The 15,476-nt window shown below is 41.1% G+C and overlaps 2 protein-coding genes across 2 annotated transcripts in view; one reads left to right on the top strand and one right to left on the bottom strand.

The window, feature by feature from the left end:
* LOC132203102 (protein timeless homolog) overlaps window positions 1–14,596 on the bottom strand; it is a 32,903-nt gene extending 18,307 nt beyond the window's left edge. The window contains exons 1-16 of the mRNA XM_059630581.1: window positions 14,321–14,596; window positions 12,728–12,881; window positions 11,766–11,871; window positions 11,612–11,686; window positions 11,412–11,546; window positions 11,212–11,307; window positions 10,693–10,856; window positions 10,519–10,636; window positions 10,315–10,461; window positions 9,527–9,639; window positions 8,435–8,567; window positions 7,640–7,794; window positions 7,291–7,424; window positions 6,833–7,001; window positions 6,690–6,770; window positions 6,540–6,637 (exon numbers count right to left, since the gene is read on the bottom strand). Coding sequence (XP_059486564.1) covers window positions 6,540–6,637; window positions 6,690–6,770; window positions 6,833–7,001; window positions 7,291–7,424; window positions 7,640–7,794; window positions 8,435–8,567; window positions 9,527–9,639; window positions 10,315–10,461; window positions 10,519–10,636; window positions 10,693–10,856; window positions 11,212–11,307; window positions 11,412–11,546; window positions 11,612–11,686; window positions 11,766–11,871; window positions 12,728–12,881; window positions 14,321–14,417 — 1,975 coding nt within the window. The 5' untranslated portion in view covers window positions 14,418–14,596. The remainder of the gene's footprint in view (window positions 1–6,539; window positions 6,638–6,689; window positions 6,771–6,832; window positions 7,002–7,290; window positions 7,425–7,639; window positions 7,795–8,434; window positions 8,568–9,526; window positions 9,640–10,314; window positions 10,462–10,518; window positions 10,637–10,692; window positions 10,857–11,211; window positions 11,308–11,411; window positions 11,547–11,611; window positions 11,687–11,765; window positions 11,872–12,727; window positions 12,882–14,320) is intronic.
* LOC132203103 (insulin-like growth factor-binding protein complex acid labile subunit) lies at window positions 2,981–6,450 on the top strand. The gene has a single exon (XM_059630582.1). The coding sequence runs from the start codon at window positions 3,002–3,004 to the stop codon at window positions 5,444–5,446; it is 2,445 nt and encodes an 814-aa protein (XP_059486565.1). The 5' UTR covers window positions 2,981–3,001; the 3' UTR covers window positions 5,447–6,450.
* Window positions 14,597–15,476: the final 880 nt, after the last annotated feature.

Raw genomic sequence — 15,476 nt, 5'->3', positions numbered from 1 at the left:
AATGAATTTCTTTTGAAAAAGAAAGTCGCTTCAGGGCATGAAAAACTCAAGTTGATAAATTTGCAGGCAACGGAACGTCGACTGCAGGAATTGAATTACGCAGCGGGGAGAGGCGTAGGAAGTGCAGTCAATTAATCCGCTAGCAACTTTGGCGCTTTCATGGCAACCCTCGCCCCCGAGCTAATCTCGGGCGCACCCCCAGCTCAGCACTCACTCACCTGCCTGAAATGAATCTGCTTTAATTAATCCCGGGCAAAAATCACGCATTGCATATTAATAAACACACGCGCGTATATATTGATTGCCGAGGGTGAGAGAGGTGGGGACGAATTTTAATCCGGCCCGTCGCCAAATCCATCAGAATTCCATCACCAACCAATTTATTGAAAACGTCACGCCATTGCACGCTATTGAATGGAATTTAAGCGAGTTTCTATTTGAAACTGACGGATTCCGCTTTGAAAGTTTTGAATAAAAACTCGACCACTTCAAAGGGATTTTGTCACAGACACATGTAAAACGAGGTGCACATACCTGTGTCTGGAAAAACGAGAGCTTTTCACCGACGGATTCCATTTAGTTCGCATTGACTGAGCAAAAAATGCGTCATCGGAGATTTTTTTTATTCCCTTTCAGCTCTGGAAATTAATCAGCTCGCTCGCATGGCGGCTTTTGAATTAGCGAGGCAAACTTTGCAAATGCTGCCGACGAACTGCCACCGGATTGATGTCGTTTTCCCGTCCCAGCGCATAAACTGCGGAGAGCACGTCGTTGGAATGCAAAAAGCCCGGCAGACATTCAAGTTGGCTTTTTTCCGACCCCTCCATGCTCGGCGCCTCGCTCTTGAGTTTTGACATGTGAATAATGCATGCGCACCATAAATGGGGATTTATATTTTGTTGTTTGGGGCTGGATTTGTGCTTGTTTATCATTGTTTTATTGGCACCGTTCGTGCAATTGAAAAAAGAGAAGATCCGAGAACTGTCGTGATTTATTGCTAGAAAATGTGAATTGCGGCCTACAGAGTGTGCCACACTGTCATTTGCAACTAAATTTATTACACCCTTTCTGGTATTCCCAGAAGAAAATTATTCATTCCCAATATCAAACCTTTTAAAAAAATGGTGAAGACCTTGATTCTAAGAACTTATGCACTTGCATCAAACTTTGTAAATCAGCACAATTCCTCTTTTTAACTGAACAGAGTGGCTTTTTGATGCTCGCAAAGTTTTGCTAAAAAATCCTTCTGTTTATTCACCAGAAAAAGAATTTTCATTCCCCTCCCAACGTAAAACCCACCTAATTAAAGTCTCCCTTTCATTTTTTCGGCCTCGGTTGCCACATTTTTTCATTTCATCCTCTAGGGGAGCGTATCAAATTAAATATTTCGGCTGGAAACAAAAATCCCGCCGTGCTAATAAAAGCGTAGGCCAAACGACAAAAGCCATTTGCTAATAATGACATTACTCCGGCAGCGGCACAATTAGCATTTTGTTGCGAACAGAGCGACAGTTTCATCGTGACATTGTTCGCGACCGCAGAGAGTAAAATGTAAATATTGCGCTGGCGTAACGTCGTTAGCGGTCGTCAATAATGCAATTCGCCCATTAAAGGGAAATAACTAATGAGAGAGAGAGAGAGAGGCGCCCGGTAATAACGAACCGGTCGAGCTGAACGGGAAAACATTGAACCAACGTAATTATGTCGTCAACCTGCGAGAGAGTGAGAACCTGCGAATTTATGCTGCTTACAAACTTGTTTTGCTGCCGCAACCGAAAGGCTGCATTGCTAATGAGGGAGATGCCTGGACGTGCATTCAAAGTAGGACGCTGATGAAATTTGGATCCGAAAAACCTACCCATGCAGGGCCAACTAAAACGGTCCTTTTACATCTAAAAATTAATATACATCGGAATTAGGAAATTTAAACTGTATTTTTTTTTTTTTTTTAATTAAAACTGTTAAAAATAATGCTATCTTCCATTTTTAATATTGTTTGGGTTTCTTTTTATTGATGATTACTTTATGATAAAAAATAATAAAATTTAAAATTGCTAACAACAATATTTTTAATTAATGTTAATAATTCAATTTTAATTGCTAGATTATCTTTTAAGTGGTATCTTTAAACCTGCACAAACTTAAGCACTGAAAATAAAGGCAATCTTACTCATTAAAGCCAATTGTTTGAGGCAAGAAATTATGCAAATTTTAACTTCACTAGATGATAGAAGTTAAAAATTGAACTTTTTGAAGTCTTACTTTGAATGTAATTTAAAATTTAAATTTAAAGAGCAATGTTTATTGGTATTATTTGATGCGACAGCAACTCAATGTTTCAAGTTATAATTTAATTAAAAAAAGTGTCATCAACAACAATCGGGTTGGAATTTTGTTATATCGCTGATTTTTCACATTTCTCTAGAGAGTGCTCGGCCCGCACTTAAAAGGGTTCCGTCATTCTTGTTAAGACTGAACACTGTACAAAATAAAACTCAGCGCCGCGATTGAATAAACTAGTGAAGTCGTGCATTTTGCATAATGAAATTTGCATGTTCACGGCAGTCGACTGCGCGCCTTGCTAATTTCAATTCTTAGCAGCGTAATTTGCAGCGGCATAAAAGTTTCTCGCCGAGACTGCACCAACTAGATGCGATTTGCATAAAAATGAAATGAGCCACTTCTTGTTTTTCGTCCAACTGGGCTGCATGTTATATATTTAATTATTTATAAATTGAATTCGGGCTGCAACTCTAGCCAAATTTGAGGGCGAGATTTTTTGAGGGCGAGAGAGATGCGAGCGGGAGAGAGGGTGGCGGATTCGATCGCCGCGTGTGCGCCAAAGTTTCGCAGACGCGGCTGCGGCGAGGGCGCAGGCTCCTCGCAGCGGCCGCTAGCGAGGCGTGCTGGAGCGATTCAGTAAGATGCTGAGCGCGCACCGGTACGAACCTATCGAGTCTCCTCCGCGTGCAGACTGCGAGCTCAGTCAGTGACGGACACAATGAGTTCGAAAAGTGGACTGCTGTTGTTCGCGGCCCTCGCGAGTGTGGTGTGTGGTGAGGAGCTGCAGTGTCCCTCCTCCTGCTACTGCGACGAAATCTCCAGGTACATTCACTGCGAGGGCGACCTGACCAAGGTGACCAAAATTCCGCAAAAAGTTCCGCGATACGTAGAAAGGCTCGAGCTGCGTGAATTCCGTCTGGGTGCCCTCAGGTGGGAAACGACGCGCGGCGCCTTTCCTAACAAACTCATCGAACTGTCCATCCGCCACAGCGACATTACGGAGCTCATCAACGGCTCCATGGTGATGCTGAACCACCTGAGCAACCTGGACATCAGCCACAACGGCATTCAGGTAATTCACCCTGGCACGTTGGATAACCTGGTGCTGCTGCGCCACCTGGATCTTGGCTGGAATAAAATGAAGGATGTCAAAGGTATTTTCGTAGGTCTCAAAAACCTGGAGACCCTGAATTTGTGCAACAACAAGCTCGAGTCGCTGTCCTTCAAGACATTTGGCGGCCTTCAAAGGTTGCAGTGGCTTGACCTGTCTGAAAATAAAATTAGCAGTGTTGAGCCTGGCACCTTTTTGCCCATGCCAGGGCTGGAAAGGTTGGTGCTCTCCCTGAATCCGCTGAAGAGTCTGCAGCGTTTTGAATTTTTGGGATCCCGCCTGCGCTACATGGACGTGAGTAACCTGAAACTGAAAAGGGTTCCGGAGTCGCTGGGGCCCAGTGTCCGCGAACTGCACGCCGTCGCTAACGAACTGAGTGTGGTGCGGCGAGGCGACTTCGAGAGCTACCCCAACTTGAACCTGCTTGACTTGAGCGTCAATCAGTTGGAAATAATTGAGGACGACGCGTTAGGCCGTCTCGAGTCTTTACTTAAACTGTGGCTTTCGAACAACAAACTGAGCAAAATTCCAAAATCATTGCCCAGGTTGCTAAACATCCTTATTCTCGATTACAACCAAATTTCTGCGATCTCCAAAGACGACCTCGTCGGCCTGCCCAAGTTAAAACAACTCTCATTACGTGGAAACAAAATCACCCAGGTGGAAAGCGTTGTTTTTAACGCCCTTCCAGGTCTCCGTCAACTCGACTTGGCCCAAAACCTTCTCAATACGGCGACCCTGGGACCGAACGGATTAGAGGAGGTTGACCTTTCGGACAACCCAGGCCTGCAGGCCACAGCCGAGCACATTCCGCACTTACGGACCCTGACACTGGGAAACTTTTCCTCCAAATCGTTTGACCTGCAGGCATTTGTGGCCCCCCTGACGGAACTGAGCACCCTGAACCTGGCGGGCAGCACCAGTTTCGCCAATCAATTGCTCGAGTTGCAACTGTGGTTTGGAGTGAAAGAGGTAAATTTGCAAAATTGTTCTCTAAAATCGTTGCCGGCCTCCGTTTGGGCCCGAAAAGGAAAGTTGCGCGCCCTCCATCTGTCGCTGAACCCATGGAACTGCACGCACGACTTCCTGGCCGGTTTCACCAAGCGTGACGGTAAAGTGCGAATCGTAGACGCACAGAATTTGGTCTGCGATGACGGTGCGCCCATTTTCGTGAACGTGAGCGCCGACGTGAGCGCTGAGCCGTCACTGCCGCCGACTCGCACGCAGATTTTGGCGCCTACCTCCATTGAGCCGAACGCCACCAGTAAGCCGCAGAGCACGCTGCCGCTCAAAGTGCCGACGGCCAAAATCACCCAAGTAGCCGATGTGCAAACCACACCTGCGGTGGCCGCCAAGTCAACACCTACAAGCACCAAAACGCCGCAGATCATCCGCAAACCGACATCAATGTTTCTGAAAATCGCCAAGCTGACCGAGAAAATGCTCAAAACTGAAAATCGGGTGCTGGAAAAGTCACGCAAGTTCTCCATTTTCACTCCGACAACAACAACATTGGGCACCACAGAACCGGCCAAAGCGAAGGTCACGATTCCCAACGAAACGCACACGGTGCGCTCGACGGAAACGACGGCCGCGGAGACAACGGCCGAAATAAACCGGGAGGCCGTCACAATGAACTACACCCTGCCGGCCACCGACACCACTGAGGCCGAAACCGAGCCGCCTCCACCGCTGACCACAACAGCCAAGGACGAGGACTTTGAGAGTGGAATGATTATAGTCGGTGGCGAGGAGTTTTACGATGAGCCGCTCAACCGAAACTACTCGGAGGCGCAGGCGGCCAAGTTCGGGCTGCCCCCGGGGGTGGCGAGCAATGTGCCCGTGGGGCTAATTATGTGTCTGAGCTCGCTGACTGTGAGCATGTTGCTGATCCTGTTCGTGTACCACTGCAGACTCAAGTACAAGTGGGCGGTGGTCAACCGGCCAGAGGACGAGCCGATGGACCTCAGGGTGCTCAACTCGTACAGAGACAATGCGGCCGCGGCGGACAACTACCGCTCCGAGTACGGCCCCCTCGACGTGCGCTATTAAGAAATTGAGAGAGCACCTCCCTCTGCTGCAATTGTGATCCGCGAGTGTTGACTGTGTTGGTTATTGTGTGCGAAACGTGCCAAATTTTGAGACAGGGTTCAGTTCGACGATTCCAGTGAATTCATTATTAAAACCTATAATGAGTGAAAAAAAATATAATAATCAATGTTTGCTTCCCACTTCCGCGAGAAAGTCGAGTGAGCAATTTGTAAGAAAAGTTTACGCCGCTTTGATATTTTGATTGACAACTTTTATGATAATAATCTTCCAATTTTAATAAATATGAATATAATGTAAATGAAATATACACTCGATAATCTAGGGAGATACCAAACCATATTCTTCTAAAACGCCAGTGACATTTAATTAGAACGACCGAACTGTGCAGCATAAAAAACTAAAACCTACTCCTTCATTTTCGTTTCTCCTGTGCATCCGTTACTCTCATAGCCAATAACATTAATTTATTCGAACGCGCGAAATGTTGTAGACTGACAGTGTTTTAAACGATGACAAGAAGATTGTGTTAAATATAATTATGTCTGTTCAACGCCGTAGACAGAGTGAGAAAATTCATTCGCTGATTAACATGTAAAACGGAGGAATGCAAAATATAAAAGCTTATATTTGTGTTCTCTTTCAAACGGTTTGCGTTTCACTGAAAAACAAATCCAGCCAGAACCCAGTGCATTTGAAGAGATAAAGCCACTCACGACTAATTCAGCCTCGCAGAGTCATTAGGTTGAATAATGCAGGCCGACAGCGCAAAATAAACAGCACGGCACGCACAGCTATTTTCTCTTTCTCTGGTGCAAAGTAGCAGCGAAGAGCGCACACGTCTGGCTTTGCATATTTATGACTTTACTTATTCGGCTTTAGTACGGCCAGAGGGAGTGCGCCCGGCCGAGTTTGTTTTCCTACATTATGAATTCACAATACGCCTGCTGATTATTAAAGTAACTGTCGTATGTTGTCGTAGTTTCAATTAAAAAGCTCTCGCTGCCAGTTAAGTGCTGTTTTGCTTTCTGAGTTTAAATTCAGGGATACCCCATTTTCTAATTAATTGTTTTAGTATAAAAAGTGTTGTACTCACCAGGGAGTTCTGCAAGGAAAATATCTTTGAGAGCGACGAATTGGTCTTCAGAAGTCATTGCTCCATTGTCCAAACTACCAAGGTCAGGCCAAATCTCACTAGAACAGTTAAATTTTATAACTTAATTAAATTTTAATTCTAAAGACAAACACAGCAGCTTTTAAAGTTGCGACGGCCTCGACAAAGTTCTTCTCTCTCATGTGCTGCTGAATAACCCGCAAGCAGTCAATTCTGCAAATTCCATTATAATTAATTTCTGCATAGCTCAACGTTTACTTGCGTGGAACTCTCACTTTTGTTCGTCTTCAGATTTCTCTGAGAGCACATCAAAGGGCATCGCCACAAAAGGTAGGCTCGGATTCTCTTGAATGACAACAGAAAGCTCCTCGGCCAAGCCTTCTTCCCACAACTCCTCGGCTGTTTTGATGTCTGCAGCTGGCTGCGCAGCTTCTTGTTGTTGCTCTGCAAAATTTTATTTGCCATGAGACCGCAAGTAGGCAGCGAAGGCGGCCAACAGGGAATTACGCCGAATAATTCATCACTGAGTTTACATGAAATTAAACCGTTGCGGTTGGTCCCTTCTTAAAAATTTCAGCGCGGTTCAAGGTACGCCAGCAGGCAAACGAAGTGTTAGACTGTATTATTCACAAAGCAAAGTTGCCTTTTAGGCTGAGCTGGGAAGCTCGACCGGGGAAATAATTATTATTGTATTTCAAAAGCACTAAGCTTTAGTGACTAAAGGTAAACCTACTCTTTTTCTGCTTTTTCTTCTTTGAGCCTGTCTTACGCTTCTTTTTTTGCACCACCATGTTTTGCTTTTTGCAAAAATGCTCCAGCATCTTGAGGAAGACGTGATTCGTCTCAAGCAAATCGGCCAAGTAATTCCTACGAAGCAGAGCCAATTATTTACAGATCAGAATTATTAAGTAAGTTGGGGCGTAAAAGCGGATTTAAGCAGCGTGGGCAGAATCCTGTCTGCACATAAATCATTTGCGAGGAGGATAATTAGGAAAAAAGGAGCTGCCGTCAACGCCGACGCTAATTAGAATTTCGCGCGCAACTTGGCGCTTTCTCCCGAAAAATTCCAGCAAGTGACTTACGTTGGCAATTTGGTAGGGTCGTATGACTGCAGCAGCACTTGGCTCATCTCCCTGTACTCGAGAACGTAGAAAATGTTGCTTTTGATGACGCGGGCCGTGGCGCAAACACCCTCGTCAGCCGATCTGTCCATCGCCTGCAGAGTCATCAATAACTCCTGCGAAATCAATGAGAAGAAGGGTCAAATTGTTATACGCACTATTTCCCACTAGGAATTGAAATTGACTCTTTCAAGAAAAGATGTAACAAGAATTTAAATTTAAAAAAAGAGATGAATTATTTAATTAATTGAATAGAAATAAATATATCATTTAGTACACACTAGGAATAATCGGATTTATAGTTATTTGAACGTTTTGTGAACCAAATAAATTATAATTTTTATTTTATTGTTAGTGACAGCTCCTTATTGATTATGCTGTGCCGTAAAACAACCATGCTTTGCAGGCTGCATAACAGATCATAATATTTTTAAGATAAAAGAGAGGAATGAGTTCCAAGCAATTAAATCAGAGCGACTGTTCCTTTCGCCTTCATCTTTATAATTAACCATGATTTTGAGCAGACGAAATAAGTTAGAGTCTTTGCTTTAATTAAATTTCCGTGAAGAGTCAAACTTTGCATTTAAACAAGTAAAATTTAGCTCCAGGCTGAGAATTCCCCCCCCCCCCCCATACACAGTAAATAAAACAGCATAGTCTGCTACTTTTCTCAAGATAAAAGTTTTTGCAGGGATCGGGGTAATTATTGTTCATTAATGTACAGGGGCGGGCAATTGAGAATTAAGAGCCACTCACCTGGTAAGCCTTGAGAGCGAGGTGCTGTCTCTTGACCCACTGACGCCGGTTCTTCTTCAGCGTCTGCAGCATCTCATGGCACCGATCCAGCTGCGTCTGCACCCAGTGGAAAGTCTGCACCGACATGGTCTCACTGCGAACAGACGCCAATTATAACAGACGGCTTGTTTGGACAGGACGGAGAGTGAAGGGGCGCGCGAGTTAATTCGCGGCCTTTTGTTTCTGATATCATCGGCGGAAGGAAAGAAAAGAGGAAATTAAAACGCGGAACTTGAGCATAACAGGCACAGAAACTTCGTTTTCAAAAGGAAAACAAAAGGAGTGCAGAAAATGCCTTCAGCTGGAACTAAAAAAAAGAAAAGTTTTTCCAGAAAAGCCAGATTAAACATAAACAAGTGGGTCGTAGAAATGGATTTTTTTGTTTGCAAAAGGGAAAAGTTAAGATTTCAGAAGACTGTTGACATGCAATATTGAACACAAATATGTGATATAAAACAAAAAATGTAATATTTTCATTTTTTTTTCCATAATGAAGTGAAGAAATTTAATTTTTCATTGTAATTTAAAAAAGGTTTGAGCTACAGTTATTACTTGGTTTATCTTTTTTTTCACACTACTCTAAATTTTGTTGTTAAAAATGCGTTCTAGTTTCTTGAAGGAAAAATAATCATCCAGGTTCAACCTATTTTGCGCCTCCAGAATTCCACAACGTTATTCCCCTGCAGCAAAATAGGAAAGGGACGATTGCAATGGTGCAGTTCGTGCCCGAGGAAACGTTTGCTCGCTCGCTCGCTCGCGTGTTAAATTGGCCTGGGCGGGATGGCTCTATTTGCCAAATGTTGCAAGATTGCGTGAATATTTCACGTGCCTCCGCAATTATCGTAAAAAGCTACGGGCGGCGCGTGGTGCGCTTTTGCAGTTTCGCGCGCTCCTTGATTATTAATGAAAATCATGTAATGTAATTGCAGCGGCTCGTTTGCTCTCTCAGCAGCAGCAATCTGTTGTCGGTCGGTGGCCGAACATCGATTTATTTACTCATTACGAATTCAATATGTGTGCTGCCGTCTGACACACATCTCTTATTAATCCTACCTCACCAACTCGATGCGGAATTTGTAATTCCGATTGAACTCCATGAAGAACTTGAGCGCCCACAAGTAATACGACTCGTCATTCTCTTGACCTTTGTTCCTCACGAGAGAATCCTGAAACAAAAGACAACCATGCAGTTTGTTTCTGAAGGAAATTCATTATCCTACAAGTCAGAAGATAATTTTTTTGTAGCAAATTACGATTGAGCAATTTTCCTATGCACTGATTAGACGCACAGCTGTTGAGTGCATTTCTTGCAATTTTATAGAGTTCAGTGCAGCAGAAGAGTGTTTGTTTGAAAGGGAAAAGTTTGCACAACGGGATGTGTTTGCAATGAATGTTTTAATGATGCAATCCTGCAGTATGAATATTGCAATTTGCAATCAACCAAAGCAAGAATTATTCAAGAGATTCTAATCCAATTATTTTCAAATACTGAATACTTATTAAATAAACAAACTCACTCTGAAAATAAGCTACAAATAACATGGATAAATGAGAATACACTATTTCTGATTCATTAAAAAAAAAAGAAAAACTGAAAATTGAAAGACACTGGTAAAATGCTATTGATTAAAAAATTAAAAATGAAATTTTGAAACTCAACAGATAAATATTGTTTCATATAATTTTTATTATTACTTCACTTTAAAGGTTTGATGATTTATCAGGTGAAAGGTTCCTTCTTATTAAAAATTCCAATCTAGAAATATATTTATACTTTCCACTTTTTTTACGTTTACTGACTTTCAAAAGAGTTTTGCTCTAAAGTGCAAATAGACCCTCACCTTGACGTGGTACATGACGGCGTTGTATGCGCCGCTGAGAAACTCAATGCACAACTCCTTGAGGAAAAGTCGGATGCTGTACGCAGAGCGCCTCTCTTGCACGTCAATGTTGTCAGCCCGCCTGTTTTTCGGCGTCTTCACTTTGCTCTGCGGCGTCAAACTTCTGAATTACTGGAGAAAAAAATCATCCTGAGCAGTACATACCTTGTTCAGATCGAAATCGATGGAGGAAAAAGCGTTGAGTGGCTTGTGGTAAATCATGTCGCGCTCGCTGATGGACTTGACGTTTGTCAAGCAGTACGTGCCGCCAAACTTAGAGTGTCTGCAGAGGGCGGCCATTAGTGGAGACGGAATAATGGACCACGAGTGCTTACAAACCTCGATCCTTTGAGCTGTTTAATTTTCGCCTGCCTCGCCTCGATCTCAGCATGTCTTAATCTGCTTAATTCACTCTCGTCCCTCTTGCGCTCCTCCAAACTACGAGCTGCAGCCGCAGTTGCTAGCTCGGACGCGTTCTGCTCCCTCAGCATTTGGGATAAAATCTGGTGATAACATCAAAGACCAAAGTGAATGCATTATTTATTGAGCAACAGTTTCGGGCCGAATGTAGCTGCAGATTTTTTGTAAAAGAACATTGCATTGAAAAATATATTTTAAAATATTTTTTCACCATTAAATAAAAAAGTTAATTTTTAATAATTTAAACTTCTTTAATTGAGCGTAAAATATTCAAAGCATATCATAATATAAAAATGTAAATTTGAGATTGGGCAAAAATTGTGAAACATATTAAGAATTAAAAATTTAAACCGTAAATATTTTTAATTAGGACAACTTCAGACAAAATTTAATCCAATTCTTTTATTCTCTCAAATAATAATTAAAAATTGGAGTTACCTCAAGGATGTGCATGTAATAGGGTTGCTCGCTCTCTGTGGAAGCCAGGTAGAGGAAAATGGCATTGATTCCCGAAGTGTGGCAAACCCACAGCACCTGCACAACTCTTGCTAATTACACACGGAATGCAGAGCAAACAGGAGCAGCTGATCGATGAATTTGCATGCTCGCGATTGTTAACTAATAATTGATAGGCTGACCTGGTCATGGATGGAGGCGTCATTGTCGGCGCGCTGCTCGTCGGCAAGGTCCGCCGGCACTTGCAGAACGTTTCGCACTAGGATCAGGATGCGTTCGATCTCAATGTTGGTGTCCTCGTCTCGGTCCGTCCATTCCTTGCAAAACACACAAGAGAACGCTGTGTTTATTCTGTGGCCTGTTTCTGAGAAATGGGGCTTACGATTTCCAGCAGCGACCGCAACTTTTGCGAAAGGACCGTGAATATTTCCTCGTCGATGAAAGCCTTCTTGTATTCCTGAGAGAATGGGAAATTATGTAATAACCAGCTGCTGTTTTCCAGCAAAAGGAAAGCACAAGGAAAAAAAGAGACGCACTTGCTGGTGGGTGAGGAGGTTTAGGTAATTCTTTCTCTCTTGCGGGTCAGAGGGCTCCTCTTCTCGAAACAGCAGCAAAACAGGATGGGTCAAATTAACCATCAACCTGCAAATTTATATTTATATTTAAATGAAATAAAGCGTGTTAAAAAAATCAATTGAAATCATTGTTTAAAAAAAACTGCTAATTACTGAAAAGTATATTATTTTCATCAGAACATAATTTTTTAAATCAAATGAAATTTAGAATTTGAATTTTTGGAGACTTTGATGTGCAGATAATTTAACAGAAATGTGAGGTTATTAAGTGATATTTTGCAGGGTGAATTATATTGTATACTACTGAAAATTAAAAAAAAAATCAACCATTTTTTAATGAAATTTATTACTTTGATAGAAATTCAATATTTTGGACTTAAATTTTAACATTAAAAAATGCTATGATGAAATTATTTCATAAAATAGAGTGACTGATAAATTCCTAAAACATGCATTTTTTTATAAATTTCCCCACTATGAAAATTTCATTTTGTAATTTTGATTGATTTTTACAGCCAATTAACTCTATTTAGACAAATCAAAATATGAAACAAGAGTGTGGCCTCAAAGCGCTTAAACAAAGGAGGAAAGTTAAAGGGGTGTAAAATTTGCTGGTTTTCGAGAACACAAAAGTACAAATTTGTTTAGAATTTGAAGCCGAGATTGACGAGGGAACCCACAACGAACAGATTTTCCACCGCACGCACCGGCAGAAACGCATTTTGCGCCAAACTTAATTAAGGCAGGCGGAAAGTTGGATAGGCGGCGCGCAGCAGCAGCCCTTTTGCGCCACCGCCGTGATGGGGAGCGACTTTTAATATTTGATGACGGCGGAAGAAAGAGTGAAAGAGCGTTTTGCTCGGCTCGCGTATCGGAGTATTGGAAAATATACATATATATGTATATACGGGCGGCATAATTACCTGAGAACGATGCTGAAGAGTTCCTTGTCGGCATGGTAGTCTTTCATCAGCGGCAACAAATCCTTCTGCAGCACTTTCGCCTCGCCCAGCATCTGCCGAGCCTCGTGCTGAGAACCATCGCGGCGCAGGTGGCGGATCAGCTCCTTCACCGTTTCTACAAACGTGCAAATGGGACGATTTTAATTTTATTTTCTAATTTGGTCGCTTTTGTTGGTTAAGCATTTGCTTTCAAATTAGTAAAAACAAAAAATAATTAACAATTCTGAGTAAATTTTTTTATTTGTATACAATTGTCAAATTTTGTGTTAAAAATCATTTTGTGTAAAAATGCAACTTTTAATAATTTTTCACGGAAAATTGTTGCTTTGAAAGAAAAATATCTTAAAAGTTTGATTTTTGCACTAGTTTTAGTCAAAATCATTTCACAGCTCATGAGTTCGCAGCCAAAACATGCAGAACATGATATTTTTTTTCTTAAACAACTCACAAAACAAAACCTATCAAAGAAAAGCCGACTTAAAATTGGAATTTAAAAAAAAAATCAAATGCTGGTCTTTAGAAGGAATATTGCAATGTTTAAAGTTCATGATATACATCTTAAATTAATTATTTGCTTAAAACATAATATACTCTGTTTACAGTTTCAAATAAAAATCAATAAAAATGATGAAATAAATTTTAATAATATTATAATTTTAGAGGGATCGATTCACAAGCCTAAAAACCCTTATAAAAATAAAAATTTGCGTACATTGCTGAATTAAAAAAATTTGTCAAAGAGAAAAATATTCCAGTCATCCCTGGAAACCACTTTTTAAACAAACCAAAATTAATCAACCTTTAAATTTATAGAACAACGTAATTTGCAAAAAAAAGTGTGACAACACAAAACTGCAGGTTGACTTGCAACCTTTCATTTCTGCCCCAAGACCAAGAGTTTTCCCTGAGAATGCACAAAATTTTGATATTTATGGCATTGCGATGTGCAGTTGTTCCTTTTCCTGTGTTGTTTTTTTCGTAAACTTAATTATAGCGCTCATTAGGTAGAAAAAATAAAAAAATACATGGCAGATTAGGATCAATTTCAAATTTTATGCATCCAAGGTTTTCTATCAGTGATTTTTTTTTTATGTTTACTCATAATCTTTTAAATATTAAATCCTCAAATTAGTCAATTTTCACTGCGATTTTTGTGCTAAATTTGTGATAAATTACTTGTTTTTTCTCACGTGTGGGGCCAGAATTGTGCAGGGCTGAAGGCAGCTTTCGATTCTGGCCCTATCGTTTTTATCATAAAAGATGGAATGAAGAGCGGCCAGAAAGGGTGGCCACTTGGCCAGAATCATAATTCATAAAAGAGTCGCATGATAGGATTAAAATTCTTTTTCTAGTGCATGAATCTATTGAAATTATCAAGAAATGATTTAGTTATCCAATACATAATAATTATGTATATTGAAACATACATTCCGCTCTGTTAATAAAGTTGCCGTTGCCAATTATGACAATTAAGGGGCCAGAATTGCAATACAACCATTATATGCGCAGTTTAAACAACACAAAAATACGAAGAAGAAAGAAAATTCGACTCACCGAAGCAGTATCTGTCTTTGGTGTATTTCTTTCCGTCGAAGAAGCCGAGGGCATTGCATGCCGCGGCAATTTCGGCCGAAAGCCTTGGGTTGATCATTTTGAGCTCGCCGAATCGACAGAGTTCGCGTTTGAAAGTCACAAAACTATTGAAATTCCTTCACAGAAACACTTCAACTAACTTAAAATGGATATGAAAGGCACAATTAAAGTCACAAATCGTCTAAGAACGATTTGAAATCGCACCGGCAATTCACTTTGAGCACAACAACAATTCTGCACCATGAACATCTGATTCCCGCCTGGTCGGCCAACGACGACGCTGATTGGCTCTCGAGGTCACGTGACCTTAAAAAGGTGATGATTCAAACTTCAAGTCAAATGCACACGTGAGACCTTATGTGAGTGGAAGGAAAAGTGGCTGGAATAACATTAATATTTAAGCAATTTTGTTAAGTTTGAAATATGAAAATCTCAAATCCGGATATAAAATCTGTATCACGCAAATTATTACAATAATACTTTTTGTAACCCATACAAAAAAATCAAGATAGCAGATCCAGATTTTTTTATCATAATTATGTATCTAGCTCTAATATACCACGAATAATATGTTATATTTTTGAAAACTTCATTTAAGAATTGAAAAATAAAATGTTCTTCACAGATAATTATTAAAACAGAAGTGTTATTTTGTTTATCGGAAAAAAGATATAGCAGCGCTGTTGCCATCTTCACATTTATTTTGCATTCAGCGAAAGACGAAAGAAAGACCAACGAGTCCTTCTCTGATTGTGAGACAAACGAGACAATGCAAAGAATCTCCCTGAATAAAAGCAGGAAAAGGAAAGTCCCCCGTCTGGTAATTGCGATTGGTTCGGAGAGGAGATTTTTGCATGAGATGAAAGAAAATGCATCTGCGTTTTTTCCACTCATGAACGCTTTAAAAGCACAGAGAGCGAATTTTATTTTGCTTTGCTCGCGGATTTCAGGAAATCGCCTGTCGGCCCCTTGTATGAACACACGAGTGTGGCTGGAAAATGAAAAAAGCAGAAAAAAACAGCGGGTGTTTTGCAGCAGCGACACAAATTTTAATGAACGACACGGCGGGGGAGATTTTTATTTGATGTCTTCCTCGAAAAATGTTACACGCTGCACA

This window comes from Neocloeon triangulifer, unplaced genomic scaffold (genome assembly GCF_031216515.1).
Source record: "Neocloeon triangulifer isolate White Clay Creek 2 clone unplaced genomic scaffold, ASM3121651v1 ptg000017l, whole genome shotgun sequence".
NCBI classification, from domain to species: Eukaryota; Metazoa; Arthropoda; class Insecta; order Ephemeroptera; family Baetidae; genus Neocloeon; species Neocloeon triangulifer.
The sequence above is the reverse complement of the archived record's forward strand: the minus strand, read 5'-3'. Positions and strand labels throughout refer to the sequence as shown.

Coding starts and splice junctions, on each gene's coding strand:
- LOC132203103 (XM_059630582.1), top strand. CDS start 3,002: ATGAGTTCGAAAAGTGGACTGCTGTTGTTCGCGGCCCTCGCGAGTGTG.